Genomic DNA, 15,884 nt, shown 5'->3' with positions numbered 1-15,884 from the left:
AGAAGCTGTCCAAGTCTGTTGCTGTCACTCAAACATTAGTCTTATGCCACTTAATTTGGATAATCGAGAATAGCAACTTACCAGGTCCCGCCTGATGGAGATTCCTAATTGATATCTCATTGAATTGGAGCACCAGGTCTGCACTCCCACCAAACCTTGAATAGCCACAACAAAAATGACATGTATTCATGAAATTCACTTTACTATCCTTCAGATGCTGCCATCATCAATGACATTATAAAGATATAAGATCTTAAGTGAGTTTTGCCACCTGAAAAAAAATAATAAAAGAAAAATAAAATCTTCAAAAGAATTAAGAGGAACTCAATGGTCTGTTGTCGTCATTCTGCAGCCTCGTTTAGCTTACCCACATTACTACCCGTCCAAAAAGAGCGAAATATTTCATTTCAAAAACTTACTTCCAGCCCCTTTGCTTCTGGCAGTAGAGGTTGGTCAACTGTGATTGGAAATTCAGCAGAAGCTTGAAATCCAGATAAGGGCAGTTCTTCCTTTACAAGATCCTAGAAGATCTAACACCATAATAAATCATTATCACAGATTCACAATGAAAACAAAAATTCAGAACACATGGAAGGCAAAGTGCTTGCTGTTGCACTCACTCAAGGCTCTTCAATTTTTATTTTTGCTGAGATTTTATTTATTTAATTTTCTTTTCCAATTATTACCTTGGCAAATCCTGCTTTTTTACAAAATAAAATATGAACACTTGATCAATATAAATACTGTAAGGAAGAGAAAATATACAATTGGCAAAGCCAAAAAAAAAAAAAAACTCTTCCTACTCCAATCTAAATCGGGAGAAAATGCCGAAATAAAATTTCCTCCATTTTCATTAACTATGAACATAGGTCAGAGATCAAGTAATGCAGAAGGCTGGAATAAACAATTTGACTCATTTGCTTTATCAGTTTCAAAATGGGATTCTAATTCCTAACCTCATGTATTGGGCTAATTACACCTTTGCCTAGCAAAAATCCCACCAGGACTCCTATATAACAGGAACACTTCCATTTGGCTGCTGCATGGTCCCCAGTGGTTTTCCTACAAGACCAAAAGACATCACGCATATGTACAACTTACTTGCCAGCTTTATAGTAGATTGCACCATAAATAACATGGAAAAAGAAAACAAATGAAAAACGAAGGGAGTATACATATGCTGATAAACAAGTGGGTTCCAGTTAGCTCAGTCTCTTATCGTTGAATAAGAGATCTTGGGTTCGAACCCTGCCTAAACCAAAAACCGATTGGTGCCTGATAATAAGAGTAATTATCATGGAATAGATGGCATAGGTTAAAATCCTATCATATCTATCAAAGTCACAAAAAAAAAGGGATAAACAAGCTGTGCATATTTTTGTCAGTAGCATTGCTTCTGTCGAAGGGATGCAAAAATTTGAGATATTGAACCTAATAAGGCCCATAAGTTGTGGTAAAAACAGTTATTGTCAAAATGAAGTGAGCTCATTCACAAAAACATTGCACCCCCTCTACCTGCTTATGAGCTTAGCAAACAAGTTCCACACCCCCCCCCCCCCAAAAAAAAAAAAAAAAAACAAAAAAGCTCCTAATTTCTTAGCTTAGAGCCAAAGATCATGCCTAGAATTAGCAACTGATCCAGAAATGAAGAAATTTATATATTTATTTGATAAGCAACAAATGAAAATTTTATAAATGTGGAACTGCAGTAAACCTTAGCAACAGACTACCTGAATTTCCTGCCAATGAATAAGGCTTTGAAATATAGTTGCTTCTCATCGATCCAACAGGAGCAGGCTGAGGCCTCAGAACATTATCAACAGTAAACTGATTTGAGAAGCTACCGGCTGAGAGGTATCCTCCAGATTTACCCAAGCATACTTCTGAACTCTGTGCAAGAATTTGATCAGGACTTCGCACAGAAGACAAGGTGTTTGTATGTCCCTGCTTTTCAAGGAATAATAACAGCTTTATGTCCTTTGTAATAAATTCATGCAATCTGCAGGATGTCAAGAAGTGTACTGATAAAATAAATATATGAAATGCACTAATCATAGCTTTATGTGGCTATATCACATACATAAGAGGTTCATCTTACACTTCTAATCTCTTTTTGTTATGATTACTAACATCAAACATAGAGAGTCAATTAGTAAGTTATTATATTGCAGGAATTCTAGAGTTATGACAACAGCATTACTAAAATGAGTAACATTGTAAAAGAAGATATGTTAATAACAATGAGTAGGAACTCTGTGAATTTAGTTTTTTTTTTTTTTTTTTAGAGTGTGAATTTAGTCGATAAGCCACTCTACATCTTTTGTTCTTTTCTTTTTCTTTTTTTTTTTTTCTTTTTTTCACTTTCTACATGCTTAAAAATATGAAGAGAGAGTACAAAAAAGGAAATTTTCAAATCACAAACAAAAAAAGAAGATTCATAAATTCATTTCACATGCCTTGCACCCTTTCTTGCTATTCAATTGAAAGAAAGCAAGATATTGGAAATTGTACAAATGTAGCTTTCAAAAAATCAAAACAAAGTGATGCCTGGAGGATGCATAACGACTCGATATTTCAAATGATCTCTCTTTCATAAATTTCTATTGATAAAAGAACAAGCCATGTACAACTCCCTGCAACAAGTGCATGTGTACATAATCAGCCGAAAGTAATAAAGAACAGGGACAAACCTTCCTGTTGAGCTTGTCACCCATTGTTTCAGCAGAAGAGTCCCTTGGAGATGAAACTTGTAAGGGCATTGTGTTTTCCTGTATTGTTTTTGAACTTGGCATGTCACTGCAAAGTTTCTTAGTTGATGCCTCACAGTAGAGATGATTAAGTGCTGAACGGAGACGGTTGTTTCTTTGTGAGTAGTATATTTTGGTAGCAAGAGGAACTGGAATATCTGATTGGATTACATCACAATAATCATTGTCACTGTGGATCCAGAAAGCACTCCAAAGTCAACAAATCAGAGAAAAATAAAAGTTTAGGATGACTTTCCAAAACTAATACATGTGTATTAGGCTACAGGATAGTAGTTGCAATATTCATCAACATGATTCAGTGAAATAATATAGCAGAATATATATATATATATATATATATAGCAGACTATATAAACCAGACACCCCCCCCCCCCAAAAAAAAAAGAACCTTTTGTCGGCAGGCACGATTGATGGATTTGCCCACACTTTTTATAGCCAATCATACAATCATTAGGCATTTCACCTTCTGAATTTGTCCCTTTCGGAGAATCCCTGCCTGCACACAAGCATGGGAAACAAGTTGCACATGAACATACAAAGCAATATCATACATGAGTACCAATATCTATGTGAAAATATGTATGAATATAGTCTGATATATGAACCATAACAATGAATTGAAAAAATTTCCAATAAAAAAATAAAAATGAAGTTAAGATTGAAAACTGACATTCTTAAAATTGCTATGATTAGAATTACCGCATCTATTATTCAACAGTAATTGTGGTCTTCATAGATTTTATCAAGTAAGGATATAGACAACATCTAAAGCAGAAGATGCATAACTAGACGTAGTCATTAGAAGGAGAGCCACAAGGATAAAGATAAAACTAAGAAATAGAATGCAAGAGGAAATTTTTCTCCCAAGCCCCACCAAAGACAGTATTAGCATCAGATAGAAAGCTGTTGGTGACAAAATATCTTAGTTGAAAGCAGAAGCTATTGAATTACATTACACTTTAATAATTCAAGAAAATTCTAGAATTTTCATAAGATATAGGTTCAATGCCTATAAGATTGATGATTTATATATATATATATATATATATAAAAATTATAAGATTGATGATTCTTGATTTGATAGGCATTACTATTTGACTGTCTATTCATTAGATAAACGCTATTAGAGAATATTCTGCTCTAAAATTGCCAAGGAAACAGCATTACTTCAACAAATATAAATTTAGCCTTACAGGGGAACACATCCAACGTACTTGTGCTTTTTGTAACAACAGATGCTGTTTCTAGATCATTTGATAGAAGTCCATGAGCAGTTGTTATCCTACAAGGCCAATAAAGAGAATGCATAATATATTAAAAACCAACAATAAAATTTCATAAGGTTCCATAGAAGTAGCATGAATGAAGAATTTTTTTGAACTTTTTTCATTGATAAGTTACCATGCACCAAATAGGCCTTGAACCCATCACCTCACCCTCCAACCCAATCTTTTGCAATTAGCTCAAAAGAACTTTGATAAGATCTCTATCTTTGACTTCTTTATTGAAAAAGGTGTCTTGAACATAAGAATGCAATATTTTTATGGATGGCATGAGACCAACCATAATGTATAGAGAATATAGATGACTTAATGAAACAAATAAGCACTCTAATGCACTATGTATGTTCAAAATCCAGATATAAATTTTTTCAAGTAGTTGAAAAAATGCAGATAATAAGTATTCAAAGAATTGTAACATCACAGGAACAAAGAAAGCATACAATTTAGAACGTTTTGTTGGAGGAGGCATTACACAGGCTGAGTGGTCCATATTTCCAGAAATAACTCTTGAAACATCCATCATAGGTGCTGCATCTGCACGTGCTGAGTTTCCTTTAAAAAAATTATTAAAAAAAAAAGTTTAAGTAATTAACCAATCTAGACTGAAACAGTGAAGTCTACAACTTCTTTGCAAACACAAACTTTTTTTTTTGATAGGTAGGGAAAAAAAAGTTTGCGTTTGCAACAAAGTTATAGACAAACTTGTACGCAGAATGTAAACAGTAATGAATTATTAACAAATTTACAACATATACTAGGCTATATCACTAAGCCAAAAAGAATGCAAAGAAAAATGAATACAACTTAGCTTAACTCAAGAAATCTGTAGTCCCAAGTCCCAACTGTATGGGGTTTGCTGCATGATGTTTATAATGAATAGACTAAATTTTATGTTCACGGACAAGACTACAGATTATTTATTTAAATGAGAGAAAAAAAAAATGACTACTTATGTGAGAAAGCATTTCCATAAGAAGCCACACAGATACACAAAGAATTAAAGTTCAGTTCCCTCTACAAACATTGAACATATCTTTTCAAGTTGTAGGATACAGTGGTATATTACATCACCATGTTTACTCTACCAGTGAAAGGTCTAGCGATATAATCATATAATATAACAATCATTTAAAAGGGAAGGGGGACAAGAAAAGAATGAGGGGTCCTTTATAATACCATTTTAGTCAAAGGAGTTACTAAACATCATAAGCATCACTGTTTACAGCATTAACTTAGATTTGAAAGGTGTTTACAGGAATCAACCAAAGCCCTTTTTTTTTTTGTGGGGGGTGTGGATAATAATCAACCAAGGTTAAGGCAGGCAAAAAAAAAAATGAGATAGTAATATTATGACAACAATAAGTTTGTTTGACAAAATGATTTTACGTATCAACCAAGACAAAAGATACAAAAGAAAGCCACTAAAATGGAAACAAATATCTCATCTACACCACAAACATCAAATAGAATACAAGGTCACAGGCCTCTTCCATATCTCATTATGACATTTTTTATAAAGTGTTCAAATAAAAATCTGTGGAAGTACCTCCAAAGAGCCCTTCCATAGTAGCTGCTGTCTAATCTTAAAGGTTCTACTATAGTTCCTATTTCTTTTGTCCTAACCTTATATACAGTAAACAAGAAATTTAGAACAGTTATCTACTGAATTAATCACCAAATCTAGCTACAAGAAATGGTTGAATAATGGTTTCAATCTATGGAGTATTTTTAACTTTTTTTTTTTTGACAACTGGAAAATTTTCGATCAAAATTTTTTACCTTAGTTCCACAGTAGCAGAGAAATATAACATCTGACCTTCAATAGCTATTAGATGATCATTAGGGTGATCCTATTGTCAATGGAGGCTAATATTACACTTGATCTCTCAAAAAAATTGAAATCCAAATGCAGGGGAAAAACTAGAATGAATATAAATAAAGGAAACTTCTTATGGATAATTCCTTTGAATGATATAGACGAAGATATATATCCCTTCGCTGATATCCCTTCGCTGATATGCTTTATGTTTGGAAGTTCTATTCTCAAAGCATTGATGTGTTTACCACCATATATTGATTAGAGTAACAATGCACAGGTTTCTCTAATTCTTTCTGATGTACCTCTCTGTCTCTGTCTCAGTCTCTCTCTCTCTCTCTCTCTCTCTCTCTCTCTCTCTCTTGTTTGTGATTTTGGATTAACCTCAGCTTTTATCTTTCTTAAATATTACTATTACTATATTGAAATTTCTTCCCAGGAATTTGCTCAGTTTTTATTTTATGGCTAGAATATTACTAAATGGATATCAGTTTTGGCAGGTGGGGGGTCATTTGCCATAGGTTTTACAGCCTAGAGGCGAGTCCAAAGGACACTTCTTTAAAAAGGTTCCCAAGTTATAAAATATATATATATATATATTACTGAATGGATATGAGGATGTAAATAGAGCAAATGATGTTACTTTTTGCATCCATGGCAAAGGAAGCCATTCGAACTTGACTCCCCAACTGGTATTCTGATGCAGCAGTGTCATCAGCATCCACGGGTTCAGACTTTTCTTGCTCCCCAACCGGAGTAGCTTGGTCTAAGAGATGTCAAGAACCATAAAATAAATTTCATCCAGCAACAGAATATAAAATTCAAAACTCAAATAATCCAGAAAATGTTTCCAAACAAAACAATTGATTTGCTAAATAGCTCCAGATATTAGGGTATTTTTCATTTCAGGAAAAAAAATGAAAAAGAAAATATTATCATAAGAGAACAATTGTCTGAGACACCAAGAAGCTTGTCATTTAAACCCGTGCAAGATTTTTCATTTTAAAGGATACTAGCATAAGCAGTAAGTAATTTCTTCCTCTCCTTCCTTGGAGGTTTTCTGTTCCCTGTACTGCCATTAAGCTCCAAAATAACTTCTTCTGTACAATTCAACGACCTACAGAGTTCTGAAAAAATAAAAAATAAAAAAGAAAAAGAAAAAATCCACCTTCAGTGAAGCACCAGAACCAACATCCACAAAGACTTACAGCTAAGATCCCAACTAGTAACATTTGGCAACCGATTGGGAAACACCCCACATAAGTCAACAAACATTAAGTTCTAAAAGAAACTGGGTCCTCAATTAGGTGTGAAATTGGGGGTCATGTACACAATTTATCACATGCAGAACATATCTATGGCTCTGTGACTATTGCAATGACAATCAGAATTTAGGCAATAACCAATAAATAGGAATTACTGCCCAACAACCCTTTCCCTTTTTGTACAACTTCTATTCTCAAATTCCATGTAGGTGCATGGATATGTTTTGGCTGATTATAAAGCATACGAAGTGACACTAAGACTAATTTTCTAAACCAACAAAAATTATTAAAAATGAAATAAAAAAAATGGGGAAGGGAGGGGGAAGGTGGGAAAAGCCTCCAAACCTGCATGAGCCGCATATTGACTGGCCTTTACTGGCTTCTTGCAAGCATTGCAACATACCTTGACATTCATATAAAAGAAGTAAATATAAATCTTATGTGAAAAGCAGATCTGCCATGTGAACAATTACAAACAGAATCCAAATCAATCACATTTCTCAATTAGTTGATGTAACTAACAGGTCCAAATTTAAAAATGTACTAAACAAGCTACTCTCGTTTTAGGTGAGGTATTCATCCAAATTCACATAAAAACCTGTCCTAACAAAGGACTCTTCAATATGAAATAAAGAGAAAACATACTATGACTATTTGACACCAAAAGAAATAAGCAACAAGGTTGAGAGATTGCTAAATCAGGCATAAGATTACATTTTAAAAAATAACAGTTTCACAGGATCATGTGATTTTTTCTTTCAAAATCTGTTAGAAGCAAAGGCAAAGCGTTACAGCTTGCCATATAAACTACATACATTAAATCAAAAGGCTTTTAACGAGCCTTTGATCTAAGCCTCCATTTTATTTTATTTTGGTCATTATCCGGGGATGCACTAGTCCCATTTTTTCTTCATTAAAGTAACACACAAACCACTTATTTCATATGCAAACCAATGACTCAAGACCATAGATCATAGCAACTGCTAACTCCAAATAATCACAAATTCATGCAAACTTCTTTGAAAAGAGGGTTAATTTAGTTAACCAGATGATCAAGACTAGTTTCTAATAATTTCTGTTTGGAGAAGCTTACTAAGTCATTACCACACATAAATTACAGTAGGCTCCCTTATGATCATATTAGATATTTTGCAAGCATTTAACACCCTTCACATGCAAAATACCCATCTTGTGGTCAGAATTATATATAAATTTAAAATAAATAAATAAATCCATATTTCCTTTAAAATTTTCCCATATGATCAGATTAAAGATTTTGCAAGCATTTTCCATCCTTTGCATGCAAAAAAATGGCTTGAACTTCATAGAAATTCTATTTTTCCTTTTTCTTTTTATAAGTAAAGAAACATTTATTGCAAGAAGACTACTTCATGTACTTTTCTTTTTTTTATCAGACTAATTTATGTACATTTGACATAAAGAAGCCTAAAGAATCACAAATAAGCAAAAATTTTAAATTTTCAAATATCACCCAGACCAACTAAGGGGGAAATTATTTTTTTTATATAAGTAACTAACAGGGAAAAATATTGTAGCCTTTTAGGAGGAAAACAAAAAAGGCAAAGAACTATCATGTATATATGAAAACAATCTCTACAAGACCAGCTTCTATACCATAATGTCATGAAGCAGTAAAATGTTGATATAAAATGATTTATAAAGATGCCAAATCTTACCAAATTCAAAGGTTCAGACATAGGCTTCAAACCAAAGACATGCATATCTGCAAAAGGAAATCATCAAAAAACTTCACCAAAGCAATAAAGTCAGCAAGCAATTTTTTTTTATAGATAATAAGAGTTTTATTGATGAAAAGAACAATGTGTTTACGATTGTAAACTCACTACCCTTGAAACAAATACAATCAAATCATAAGGAACGTCTAATAGAGATAAGGAAATCAAACAAGGAACTACAATGCGTAAGACCCCAAATACGAAACCACTCAAACAGAGTCCTAGCAAGCAAGTTCTTCAACATATCTATAGGTCTCTCAATGTCCTCAAAAATTCAGGCATTGCGTTCCTTCCATACTAACCACATAAAGCAATAAAGTCAGCAAGCAACAAGGTCAGAATGCCCCAATCTGCCACTTAATTAACCCTATGAGCATGATTTCTTTTATATATATCTTTGATAAGTAAGTTTTGGCCCAAAGGAAGGGGGAAGGCATGGTCCTCAGTTGATTTTGCTACCCCTTGGGATTAGTTTCTTTTATATTTTCTCACTGGTGTGCAGGAACTTCTTTGTGTGTGTGATTGACAAATCAGTCACGCAAAGCACATGAATCTATCAAATCAACAACAGACCATAAGGACTGACTGTGCAAAACTGTCATCCAATCCAACAAAGTTCTAAAGAAAAATATATAAAAGATCAGGCATAGTTTTCTCTATGTCTTCAAAACTCCAGTTGTTCCTCTCTGTCCACAGACACCACTTCAAACAATGTGGGGCAGCCATCCATAAATGAACATTCAGACGACGCCGAAAATGGCCTGGCCAACGTTTTACTGCTTCGTGACACTGTTAGGCACTGATCAAGGAATTTTTTTTCCAATAGTACAAACAAATGGAGAAAAGCATCCATTCAAATATTTTAATTCATCACAGCTTGGCATTGTGAGCTTAGAGTTTGAGGCTTTGTCAGAAGATGTAATCTGAAATGAGGAGGAAAAAGCAGCAGAGCTTTCACTCTACACATCTTTTTCTCTTCTTTCATTCTTTCTTAATTTTATAGATTTTGAATAGCTTTCCCAAGCAGCATGGCCTCTACATAGTAGTTTCATCATTTCTTGAAGGACTACTACTGCTCTCTTTTTTTATTGATAAGTAAATCAATTATGTTAATGAAAAAAGGAAGGTTTTCAAACCCAAACTGAACTGCCCAGTCCAACTGGGTTAACCACAACCAGATTTCAAGCCGGCCTTTTTTACTTAGAAAATAATGTATTTTAAATCATATGAGAAAACGGGCTGCCCAAACTGCCAGTTGCTGAACCATTCACTGGTTTGACCGGTTCATGGAAGTGACTTTTTGTAAAAATTGACAAAGGGTGCCATGGGGTTTCAAACCTCATATGGGCCCCCCCAGAACTACCATCATGCATGGGAACAAATGGGTTTATTTGCATTATACCCAACAATTCCCTTAAAAATCAGAAGTAATATGAATCTATGAAACATACAGACTAGACGGTCAACTTCCATCCCAAGCCAATTATAAGAAAAGGGGCCAACAAACCATTTCATCCTCTCTACAGATCACTCAGACCTCTAATGACAAACAATCATATCCAGTTTTTGTTCCCAGTTAAAATGAATGCCACGTTGCTAATATTCTTTAATTCTTTTGATACAAAAATGTAGTGTTTGCAACATCAAATGATATTAAAAGTTATGCCAGAAACCCGCACTACAATCACCTCTTTATTTTAAAGACTACAACAGTATATGACTTTCATGTAAAAGGAAAAATGATCATTAAATTGAAGAACATGCAAAAAATGTTGGATATAGCACTTCAAGAAAATTGAAAAAATTACCTTCTTCGTCAAGCAAATTTGCTTCATCTGCCTCACGTAGTTCTCTACAGATGTATTGAGCAGCTAATTTCAGGTGCCCAACTTCCTCTGCCAAAGGAGGAGGAAGATGGTGATAAGAATTCAAGTTAGAAGTATACATACATAAAGGTATACACACACATAGATATAAATCAAGTTTAAAAGTTGAACAGATTAATTTGAAAACAAATTAACTAAGTTCTCATTATTGGAAGCCTTCATCATTTCATAACTTCTGGCATAAGATTTCTACTAACAAGCTCTTTTTATTCCATATTTTCCAAAAACTAGAAATACACACTCTACACAAATAGAGAGAGAGAAGCGAAAATTCATACAAACAGAAGTTTAATATGTTTACTAGCATAGATTGAACATACTATCTTGCACATTATGCAAACAGGTGAGACTATAGAAAGACCGTATAACTATAAAACCTCATGGTAACCATACCTGCCATGGTTTGCGAGTAGCTCCCAGCTGCAAGAACCCTTGCCATGACTGCCATTCTCCCACTTCCACCAAGAGAGCATACCATTGAGAAAAGTAACTTGTATATCTGTACACTAAAATTAGCAAAATCAGCATAGAATGACCCATTTTGTTTCTTGAATGAGTGAATTTAACCCCAAGGGGAACATTCAAACCAGTGACCTCCGCTTTATGAAACGCAATCCCTTGCCAATTGTAATACCCCTTGGGGTTGGAATGGCCAATATTAAATTGTGAACAACGATAGTATTGTAATCCCAATTACATCAGCATTACCACATATTACTTGCTAATCAACTCCATCAAACAAAACAACAGACCATCACACACATAATCATAAGTACACTCGTAGAGCAGAGAAATTCAGAAAGCTCACGCTTTTAAATAATATTAGTATCAGGGTCCATCATAAGAATGCATTACACAATCTGACTCTGAATGCTGCTAGCTTAAATTAAAATAGACATGCTATATATGTTACACATAATTACGTATTTAAATAAGTACATAAAACTCTCTTAAAACAATTTCCACTATATACTTTACAAGAATACTTCAACTTGACTAAACTTTGATGCTCTTATTGGCAATATAATTGTTTATTGTTTCAATGAGTATTATTACATACAACAATAAAATTATTGAAGTTGGTATTCTTAGTTCCATACTCTAATGTTTATAATTAAACAACTACTTTTCATCTTTATATTATGATCCTGATTTTTTTCTTTGATCTACTAAAATTTTTATATCATTGGGACATATAATGTAAGTATAGTACACAAATCTTATATTTCAAATTAACAAAAAAAAAAAAATCATTTTAATTATTTAAATTACATGAGACAATAAATACTTTTTTTTGTTAGTTTGCTTTTTCATTTTTCAGATACATAAGTGAAAGGAGGAATATAATAAACATCCTCTCATTCATTTACTTATTTTTTATTGTGCTTGAAAACATAGTTAAAGTAGGAAAAGTGTACTAAATATATTAAACAATTAATTAGTTGGTTTTTTATAAAAAAATATCTTATGAAATTATATTAAAATAGCATAAGAATGCTACTAAATCGGATTTTTATTTTTTGATTAGTAAAATTTATTAATAACGAAAAGAACTACCCAGGTACACTAGATGTGTGCACCTGGTACAACAAAAAAATAAATAAATAAATAAAATAAAAACACAACAACAACGGCAGCAAAAATACAAGAAGAAACAAAGCTAACAAATGCCCAAAAAGTCTAAAGCCTTGATAGTAAACGCCACAGAATGTGAAGTCCAATCATAAAGAGTCTTCAGCAAAGAATGCTTCAATTTCGCCGCACTTAGCTCAATTGCTGCAAGACAATGGGTCTTACGCTCTCTCAAAGACAACACATAAGACACAGAGGGGCTGCTTGCCAAATACCACCAACCCCATGCTTTCCTATCCGCAGCTAGCAAATCATGCACCTACTTTTGCATTACCAAACAGAAACCAAAGATACAAAACAACACAAACCACACCTCCCAAGCCACATCACAATGTAAGAATCAATAATTCACATCCTCCCTATTCTTCTTACACACGTAACACCACTCCATAACAATGATGCCCCTCTGTCTTAGCCATTCGTCTAGACCCAAATTTTTTTGTTCAAATCCTTAATATAATTGTATCGCATGTCTATTTACAATTTTTAAATTTCCAATTTTTTATGACAAATTTTAAAACATTTTTGCTGTTAGTCCCAAATTTTACATTCAAATCCGTAATATACTTGTACAGATGTCTATTTACATTGATTTAATTTCCAATTTTTTATGACAAATTTTAAAACATGTTTGCTGTTCTTTTGATCCCGAATTTTACAATCAAATCCATAATATACTCATACAGATGTATATTTACATTTTTTTTTTAATTTCCATTTTTGTATCAAAATTTAAGACATTTTTTCCGTTATTTTAGTCCCGAATTTTTCATTCAAATCCGTAATATACTTTTTTTTTTTAATTTCCATTTTTTATGCCGAATTTTAAACATTTTTTCAAAACCTTGAACCAAATGACATACTATATACATTCAATCCCAAACATTACTCTTACACTTTACATTACGAGAACGAAACGCATTTCACAATTGCACGCATAATTAACCACTAGAAATCCAACAACACCAACATTGGCAGTATAATCGTTGTGAAAACAATGTTTTCAGGATCATGCAATTCAGGCACAAAAGGAACGGAGAATCTAGATCAACTCACCAAGTTCAAAAAGCAACAAACGCGTACAATCCAAAGCTTACTCAAAGAATCGCATTCTAACAAATCCGAAACTTCAAAATTCACCAAATTAAACCGAAGATAAAAACTCACCTCAATACGCGAAAAAAAAAATCTCCACGAAAACACACCGATTGAACCCCGAAAATTTTGTCCGAGGATTCGTAGAGCTGGAAACGAAAACGACGATCTCCGTACAAGAAGTGGAGGTGAATGTGAGAGAATAGAGAAAGCGTGGTAATGGAGGAAACGGAAACCCTAAGAGCTAGAGAGAATTTGATTTTGCAAAACGAAAGCTGTGTTTTGCACTCTCTTTGCTCTTCTCTCTCCTCAGGGAGGAGAAGAGGGAAGAGGTGGCAAAGCTGGAAAAGAAAAATAAAAAAGAGAGAGAGAAACTAAATTCTGAATTGTGTTTGTGCGACAGTGTTGTTGTACTTTTACAACAGACGCAAATTTTGGATATGTAGTAGTAAAATATTTCGATTTATTCGAGGAGAACCGTCGTCGTTTTGACTTCCCAAACTCCTTTCAACCAAATTTTTTATTTAAAATAAATAAAATAAAGTTTTTGGATAGTACCGGTGCTTTCGATTCTTTTTCTTTTCTTTTTTCTTTTTTTTTTAAATGAGGTACTTTTGCATTTTAAAACTCCTATTTTATCGCTAAGTAATAGTTTATTCTTTGGCCCACCAAGCTACTTTGTCACCAAATATGTTAATGTGAATGGAAGAAGCATTATCTGAAAGTTGATCATTAATATAAGTAAGTTCGTTGTATTTCATTTAAGAAAAATCTTATTTTTTGTAACTCGGTGTTTTTGCTCTCAAAATGTATTCAAAAGAGGTGTCAAACAAAAGCACAAGTAAAAATAGGTTTATTTATCCTAAATTCATATTCAAGAAATTGATAAACGATATTTTGGCTTGGGGAACCAAACAAACAACCACTTTTTATAAGAAAACATTTATTAAAAAAAAAAATCATGAATACATTTCAAAGCTAATATTTAACCCTTTTTTTAGAACATGTTTCAAAACTCAAAATCGAACAAGGCCCTAGAGTGAGTATCATGTTTCTTATGAGGTCCCATATTCATAATTTTATCAATTAAAGCTCAAGACTTATGAAATTGTTTCAATTTAAAATTTGTGTCCATCTTTAATGATGTGTGGCTTTAAAGGAGTTCCATACTTGAGTTTGGATGGGTGGATTGGTTAGTTTATGAATGTTGAGATATAAAAGTGGGTTTCCTGCTTGCCTTAGGATTTTTTTGGCATATATATATAAATATATATATATATATTTTTTTTTTTTGAAAGCGGATTTTTTTGGCATATTAGATTGTGTTTTGGTGTCAATTTGTTATAAAAATGTGATCATGTGTGTGTCCCGAGTTTGTCGACCATGGTAGGGTTTGGCCATGACTAACATCACAAACGATAACCCATAACTTTGATTATACAAACTATCTAGTACTTAATGGAGTGACCATTATGCCAAGATTGCATTATGGCATCTTTAAGGGATATTCTAATTATTCACTTGATTGGAAGTTTAGTAGGAATGCATTGAATGCTTATAAGGGAATGTCTATTATATTTCGTTCATATTTTGGGGATATTCCAACAATTCTATTGTTTGGGAGTTTATTAGAAATTAACTAAATGCTTACGAGGGAATGTCTATTCCATTGCATTCTATTTCTTCCTAGAATTCCCCATTTTTTAGGAGGAACACTTATTCCTTCATTTAGGAGGAGGGAAATGAATAAAATGGAAATAATTAATTTGGAATATTCTTTCCATTCATTTGTTTGAGAGCTCGAATGAAATAAATTGTTAGATCATCCCCTTGATTGAAATTTTAATAAAATATTTACTAAAACTTCCAAAATACCCTTAATACATTTTTCATGTTAATGTTACAGCAACGTTGTTATACAATGATTTCATTCCATTCATTAAAATGTCACTCCCAAAAAAGGTTTCTTATATTTTATTAATTTATTTTAAGACATTCAAACAAAATTACTCAATTTCATTCAATTCTTTTATTCTTCTTTCCTTTACATCAATTAAACAGATTCAACTAAATTCTATTTCTTTATAATTTACTCGCCCTATTCTTTTTTTTTTCTTTTTTTTTTTTTTTTTTGAGAAAGAAAGACAATGATATTAAAGATGAACCCGAAGGTCAGATCATACAAAAGTAGAGATGTCTGGAGGAACAGACTCCATCCAAACATCTAAAGAACAGGATAATCTGGCTCTCTGGGCTAAGGCATGCGCTACCGCATTTCCTTGCCTACCAATATGAGAGAAAGAACAACTCACAAAAGAGTCTGAAAGAGACAAAATGTCTTTTAAGATGTGCCCACCCTGTGAGTGGGACACATTACTATCC

At 33.1% G+C, this 15,884-nt stretch overlaps 1 protein-coding gene across 7 annotated transcripts; it reads right to left on the bottom strand.

Moving 5' to 3' along the window:
• Positions 1 to 608: 608 nt before the first annotated feature.
• LOC115994766 lies at positions 609 to 13,908 on the bottom strand. Of its 7 annotated transcripts, none has more exons than XM_031119018.1 (13): positions 13,575 to 13,908; positions 11,169 to 11,281; positions 10,698 to 10,784; positions 8,830 to 8,876; positions 7,478 to 7,535; positions 6,881 to 6,994; positions 6,511 to 6,633; positions 4,492 to 4,603; positions 3,962 to 4,050; positions 3,157 to 3,264; positions 2,691 to 2,905; positions 1,731 to 1,944; positions 609 to 1,062 (listed from the first exon to the last, which is right to left on the bottom strand). In XM_031119018.1, the coding sequence occupies exons 2-13, from the start codon at positions 11,251 to 11,253 to the stop codon at positions 1,010 to 1,012; spliced, it is 1,305 nt and encodes a 434-aa protein (XP_030974878.1). In that variant the 5' UTR covers positions 11,254 to 11,281; positions 13,575 to 13,908; the 3' UTR covers positions 609 to 1,009. The 7 variants fall into 7 exon arrangements, with proteins under 7 accessions (XP_030974878.1, XP_030974882.1, XP_030974877.1 ...); XM_031119022.1 differs by having other exon boundaries at positions 3,983 to 4,050; XM_031119017.1 differs by having other exon boundaries at positions 11,169 to 11,274.
• Positions 13,909 to 15,884: the final 1,976 nt, after the last annotated feature.

Source organism: Quercus lobata, chromosome 6 (assembly GCF_001633185.2).
Source record: "Quercus lobata isolate SW786 chromosome 6, ValleyOak3.0 Primary Assembly, whole genome shotgun sequence".
Classification (NCBI taxonomy): domain Eukaryota; kingdom Viridiplantae; phylum Streptophyta; class Magnoliopsida; order Fagales; family Fagaceae; genus Quercus; species Quercus lobata.
Note: the sequence above shows the minus strand (reverse complement) of the source record. Positions and strands in the feature narration are given on the sequence as shown.

Bases quoted from the DNA above. Each gene is read 5' to 3' on its own strand.
- LOC115994766 (XM_031119018.1), bottom strand. From the start codon at position 11,253: ATGGTATGCTCTCTTGGTGGAAGTGGGAGAATGGCAGTCATGGCAAGG. The intron at 8,877-10,697 runs GTAATTTTTTCA...TTCCTTTTGCAG, and splicing joins AAATTTGCTTGACGAAGAAG to ATATGCATGTCTTTGGTTTG. The intron at 6,634-6,880 runs GTATCCTTTAAA...GACATCTCTTAG, and splicing joins ATTACTTACTGCTTATGCTA to ACCAAGCTACTCCGGTTGGG.